At 61.0% G+C, this 5,779-nt stretch overlaps 1 protein-coding gene across 1 annotated transcript; it reads right to left on the bottom strand.

The window, feature by feature from the left end:
- Positions 1–1,277: 1,277 nt before the first annotated feature.
- PTGIR (prostaglandin I2 receptor) lies at positions 1,278–5,289 on the bottom strand. Its single transcript, XM_047077798.1, has 2 exons — positions 4,314–5,289; positions 1,278–3,257 (listed from the first exon to the last, which is right to left on the bottom strand). Exons 1-2 carry the CDS (start codon positions 5,079–5,081, stop codon positions 2,871–2,873), a joined length of 1,155 nt encoding a protein of 384 aa, XP_046933754.1. The 5' UTR covers positions 5,082–5,289; the 3' UTR covers positions 1,278–2,870.
- Between the last annotated feature and the right edge of the window lie 490 nt (positions 5,290–5,779).

Here is a 5,779-nt window from a genome sequence, read left to right as displayed (position 1 = left end):
GGAAGAGAATACACCGGCAGTCAGGGGTCAGGACACCAGCTAGGAGAGGAGTTTCCAAACCATCCCGGAGGGGCTGCTGGGAGCTGGGGCGAGGAATGCTTGAAAACCCCTGGCCTGGAAGATGAGGTGATGGGGTCGGCGATTAAACAGTGGGATGCAGAGGGGGGACAGATTCTTGAGAAGTCAGGCCTGGTGGTTAAAAACCAGCAGAAAACCAGCCCCAAGGGGCGCCGTCCGACTCTTGATTTCGGCTCAGATCATGATCTCACGGTTGGTGGGATCGAGCCCCACCTCGGGCTCTGCGATGACCGCCAGCTCGGAGCCTGCTTGGGATTCTCTCTCTGTCACTCTCTGCCCCTCCCCCACCTCAAAATGAACATTAAAAAAAAAAAAGCCATCTTAGGTATTTAATCTTCACTTCCCTTTAAGCCAAATCTGAAAAATGGGGATGACAATAGCACCCACCTCAGGCTTGGAAGCTGTGGGTTCAACTGCCCAGCCCTGTGCTGCCATTGAGGGAGCCCTAAGAGGCCAGATAGAACTGACCCACTTTCCGAGACAGCACAGAGAGAGGAAACGGGCGCCCCCTGGGGGTCTTGCCTGGACAGGCAGGCCCCTTTCCCTGGCCTCCAACCCAAAATGCGCCTCTGCAGTCCCTCCACCCCCCACCCCATCCTTTCTCCACCGCCCTCCAAGGGCCCTTTGGGTGGGTTCTCACTGAGGCTGGGCCAGGATTGGCGACAAAAGCCAGACCACCTGATGTTTCTTGGCCCCCCGTTTGGTTTTTGTACAAGTCAAGTTTTTGATTATTAAATTCAACCAAGAGGTCACTCTGGCAAGACTGTCATAAAAGTTTCTACACACACTCGATTTTTTTTTTTAGCATTTTTTAGCATCACGTTAGCATTTTGTTTAGCATTTTTTTTATGGTGGTAAATGCCCATAACATAAACTGTACCATTTTAACGCGTACAATTCAGAGACGTTTAGTATATTTTCAGTGTTGTACGACCATCGGCGCTACCTAGTTCCAGAACGTTTTGATCACCCCAAAAGGAAGCCCATGGCCATTAAAGACGATCGTCTGGACCTATTTTTTAACTCTCCCAGACACCCCTCTTTCTCCGGTAATGTGATTCAAATCATAGTGGCTGGGGGAAAAAACAAAACAAAAAAAAAAAAGAAATGGGGAAACAACGGAAGCAAAGTGTTGCTTTTTCCCAACCCACGTTTCAAGCCACAGACAACAATAGCAGCGACAAGGATGGCAATAACAGTAACGCGTCTTGGGGTATTTATTCCAGGAAAGCACTGTGCTACGCTGCTTTCCAGGGGGAACGGGGTCATCCTGAGCACAGCCCTGTGAACTGAATACTACGTTATCATCGCCCTTCTGCACAAAAGGAAGCCAGGGCCCAGGGAGGCACCGCCACTAGCCAAGCGAGCTGGGTTCCGGAGATAGAAAGATCAACTGCACCCTTAGACTGTGCTTCCTCCTCGCTGTGTGACCCAAGGCTGGCGATTGCCCTCTCTGGGCCTTCACTCCAGCTTCTGTGGAAAGGCTCCAATAAGAGCAGTCTGGAGAGAGGGTGCACCCCCCCCCCCCCCGCAGAGCAGAGGACTCAATGATGTCAGCTGCTGTTATCTCTATGGGAAGCCCATGCCTCCCTCTCCGGTCCCTCCCCAGGTACATATTTATGGTTTTAACCCTAGAGCAACTACAAAGGGGAACCGGGAGGGGCTGGGGGGAAAAGGCTGTCCCGGCTGTCCCTCTGTTCACCGCCTACCACCCCAAACACCACTTCCTTTCCTGTCAGTCAGCTCCCTCCCAAGCACCCTTGATCTCTGGCCTCTCTGTGGGCAGGCGAAGGCCATGAAGCCAGAAGCCAGAAGGCTGGCGATCACCCCAGCGGAGTCCCGGGGCGGGGCATAGACTGGTCTAGGGTCTCCAACACCTGCAGAGTCAGTGCCCGCTATTTGTGGAAGGAATCAATGACATTTTTGTGAGGGCTCTGAGGACACATGAGCTGAGGTCAGGCTTTGTAAGTAAGCGGGCGGCTGTTTACTCAGGGACAGGCACAGGGACTTGGGTCTGCGTCCCTGTGCCCGGGTGGTCCCTGGGATCCGTAACTCCCGTGCCCTTGTCCTCGGGCCGCCCTCGTCTCCGCCAGCACCCGGGCTCCCGCCCCCACAGTCCACATCTCGCAGGCCACCAAGCCATGCAGCTTCCCAGGCACGTGTCCAGAGTGCCACCTAGCATATGACAATCTTTCCTTCCTCTGGTCCCCCTCCCCCCCGCCCCATCTCTTCCACGTCTGATGGGAAATCAGGAGTGAGGGGAGGCAGGGAGCTTGTCCAAGAATCTCTGGTTCTCATGAGGCAGCAGAGAGGGTGGCTTTTGGAGTGGCCTGGGAGAGGCCAGGGATGTCCCCTGGGGTTTGGGGGCGGGCCAGCCAAGCACCCCGAAGGGATGAGGATCAGAGCCAGAACCTGAACCAGAGCAGACCTGAGTGCACAGAAGCTTCCGGGAACTTTCCCGCCCCCTAAATATTTAGACAGTGAGATAGATGGGCCAGCGAGGACCAGAGCGGGCCGGCCAGGCCCCCAGTTATTTTGAGAGACCTGTCCTTTTTGTGTTCCAGGACAAACGTCCCCTCTGCCCCTCCCTCTTCTCCCAGAGCCTGCCGTGGCCACCCTGAGGAAGGAGACATAGGGGAATAGCAGCTGATCACCCCCCGCATTCAGGGGGTCGAGATTCCAGCAGACAAGGACCCCGAGACTCATCCCCGCTTGTCCACCAGCGGCCGTGCCGCCCCTGTGTGTCCGGCTCCTGCTTCCGGGACACAGGGCAGGAGATCGCGGCAGCCGGGTCAGCAGAGGGAGCAGGCCGCCGCCGACCCCTCTTTGGATGACGTTCCCGTGGTGCTGGCGGATCGCTGTGCCTGGGGTAAGCGTCCCCCCCGCCCCTCGCCCCAGGCTGACAGGGGCACCCATCTCTCCTCCTTCCCCCCAAGAGCAGTGGGGGCCCTTGAGTCCTTCCTCCCCGAGGCGGGCCGGGAGAGGGGTGTCTGCGAGTCGCCGTGGGCAGGCCTGGGGCACAGGCAGCACAACCAGGTCCTGAGCCTCTGGAAGACAGCCTTGCGGAAGAGGATGAAGACCCAGGGGTCGAGGATGGGGTTGAAGGCGTTGAACCGGAAGGCCAGGAGGTCCCCCACCTCGCTGCTGTCCGGGGCGATGGCCTGGGTGAAGCCTCGGACCTGGGGACAGGGCGAGGGCATTAAGAAGCACCCGTGAACCCCCCACCCTCCCCCACGCCCCCGCCCTCACGCCCCGCCTTCCACTTGGGTCGCTGGCAGGAATGAGGGAGGGGCGCCCTTTAGAAAAGGAAGGAAATAAGATAAGATGTAACCTAAGTGAGAAATGCATCCGGGGTGCAGAGGGAGAGAAAGTCCCAGGAAAGTACCAGCCCAGAGGGACAGAGCTGGGGTTGTGTGGGTGTGTCCCGGGGCCGTGGCCCCTGCGTGTGTGTGTGTGTGTGTGTGTGTGTGTGTCCACACCTTCCAGCCTCTGAGTTGTCCGTAACCCCCACCCCCTAAGGTTGGACGGCCCCCAAATCTAGCCCAGCCCTCGCATTTTACAGAAAGAGAAGCCGAGGCCCAGAATACAGGGCCGGATGACCAGGTGGCCTTGCCACGTTCCAGTTCCCCGGAGAAGCAGGCAGGGGCTCTGCAGGGAAGGGGCGAGGCCGGGAGAGTGGGGCTGAGGTGGGAAGGGCCGGGGGGTGGGGGGGAAGCAGACCCTGGAATCTGGGGTCCAGACCTGGCTCTGTGTGCATGTGGGCAAGACACATGACCCTCCACCGGTAAAAATAGCGACGGGACAGGAACTTTGTTCGGTTCCTTGCTAAGTGCTTGTGGAATGGGTGCAGCGGGTCATTTGAAGATTATTCCGGAGAGAATTTGTAAACCGCAGAGCACAGGGTGGACCCAGAGCAACTGCGCAATGAACGGTGGACCTTATCACCGCGGGGGTAGGGGAAGGTTGGGGTGTGTTTGGAGGGGTGCCAGAGATGTGCAAGGCTGGGAGACCAGGGGTCAGCAGGGGTCCAATAGGGCAGAAGCACGGGGGGGGGAGGGAGGCACAGACTTCTCCGGAAAGCTGGGAGTTGCTTGGCCACGGACAAAGCCTCCGGCCTCGTCGGGGGGGGGGGGGTCTCAGCGTCCCCATCCGTGAAACGGGCGCAACCGCTGGAGGACAGAGCCGGGTGCCGCCCTCCCCCTCCCCCTCCCCCTCCAGCTGCGGAGAGGACTCACCGTGAGAGGCAGGGAGCACACGGCCATGATGCCCGTCATGAGAGCCAGCAGAATCAGGTGGTCAACCTCGTCCTCTCCCGCCCGGGGCCCGGGCACCAGCGAGCCCTGGTGGCGCCTCTGCCGGCGATACATGCGGCAGAGGCTCAGGGTGACGGAGCTGTTGCAGAGGACGATGGCGGCCACCAGCAGGGCCACGAGGCTGGCGTAGGCCAGCGAGAAGGCGCAGCCGCCCGGCTCCGTGGCGCGCATCCGGATGAAGCACCAGCTCCCCGGGCAGTACTGCTGATGTTGGCCCAGGCCCAGCAGGGGCAGCGAACAGAAGAAGGTGCAGAAGGCGTAGACGGCAGGCAGGGCGAGGCGGGCGCAGCGCGGCCCGTCCAGCTGGGCGTAGACGTAGGGGTGGCTGAGCGCCAGGCAGCGCTCCACGGCCATGGCGAAGAGGATGAGCGTGGAGGCCAGGCCGAAGAAGGTCATGGCGAAGGCGAAGGTGTCGCAGAGCGTGGGGCGGCCCCGGGCCAGGCCCAGCAGCGAGCTGTTGCGGGCGTAGGTCACGAACACCGCGGGGCTCAGGAAGCAAGTGCCCAGCAGGTCGGTGACGGCCAGTCCGGTGACGAGCACGGTGAAGGCCGAGGGGCGTGACCGTCGCCGCGCCCCCAGGATGCCTAGTGCCAGCCCGTTGCCCACCACGCCCGCCACGAACATCAGGGTGCTGGTGGCTGGGCCCACCGAGTCCCGCACGTAGGTGAGGTTCCTGCACGAATCCGCCATCCCCCCTGCCTCCTGGACTAGAGGGGTCCCCAGGGGGCGGGGGGTTGAGGGGGAGCCGGGTCTGCCCCCCCCAAGCCCCACTCAGATGCCCACCGCCCTCCCCATGGTCAACCCCAAGGTCCACCCGTCGGTCTGTCTGCCTCTCTCCTCTCTCTCCCTGTCTTTCCCCCTTCCGTCTCCCGGTTCTGTCCTCTCCCTTGCCCACCCCTTCTCTGCCTCTGCCTCTCCCTCTCTCTCCCCTCCTCACCGCACCTCTGTCTGCCTTCTCTCTCAGTGCCTCCTCTGTCCCCCGCTCTCCTGTCAGCCGAGGTCTGTGTCTGTCTGTGTTGGTCTGTGTGTGTCAGCTTCTCCCTGCTTCCCTCCTCCTCCCTCCCTCCCTCCCTCCTCGCCTGGCCCGGCTTTTTCATTTCCTCCCTCTGCCCCGCCTTCCCCTCCCCTGCTTGCTCTAGAGGCACCCCTCCCCAACCTCGGGCTCTCTCCATCTCCCCTGCCCGGTCCAGGTGCCCTCACTGAGCCACCTGCCACTTCCTCGCAGGAGGGTCTCTCTCTGCTCTTCTCCCTTCCCCGGTGGCCCCCCGTGGGGACCACTGAATGTCACACTCGGGGGCACGCCGGGACAAGACCTAAGGGGCACAGCTGACCGGTCCGAGAGGCCGTCTGGGGGTGGCCTCTGGGATCCATTCTGGGCTCCAGGCCCC

The sequence above is a fragment of the Lynx rufus genome, unplaced genomic scaffold, assembly GCF_022079265.1.
Source record: "Lynx rufus isolate CCGP_SWC_20201006 ecotype Redwood Valley unplaced genomic scaffold, mLynRuf1.p SCAF_16, whole genome shotgun sequence".
Taxonomy (NCBI): Eukaryota; Metazoa; Chordata; class Mammalia; order Carnivora; family Felidae; genus Lynx; species Lynx rufus.
This window is presented reverse-complemented; position numbering and strand designations above follow the sequence as displayed.

Coding starts and splice junctions, on each gene's coding strand:
- PTGIR (XM_047077798.1), bottom strand. CDS start 5,081: ATGGCGGATTCGTGCAGGAACCTCACCTACGTGCGGGACTCGGTGGGC. Junction 3,258..4,313: donor TGTGCTCCCTGCCTCTCACG/GTGAGTCCTCTC, acceptor CCCTGTCCCCAG/GTCCGAGGCTTCACCCAGGC.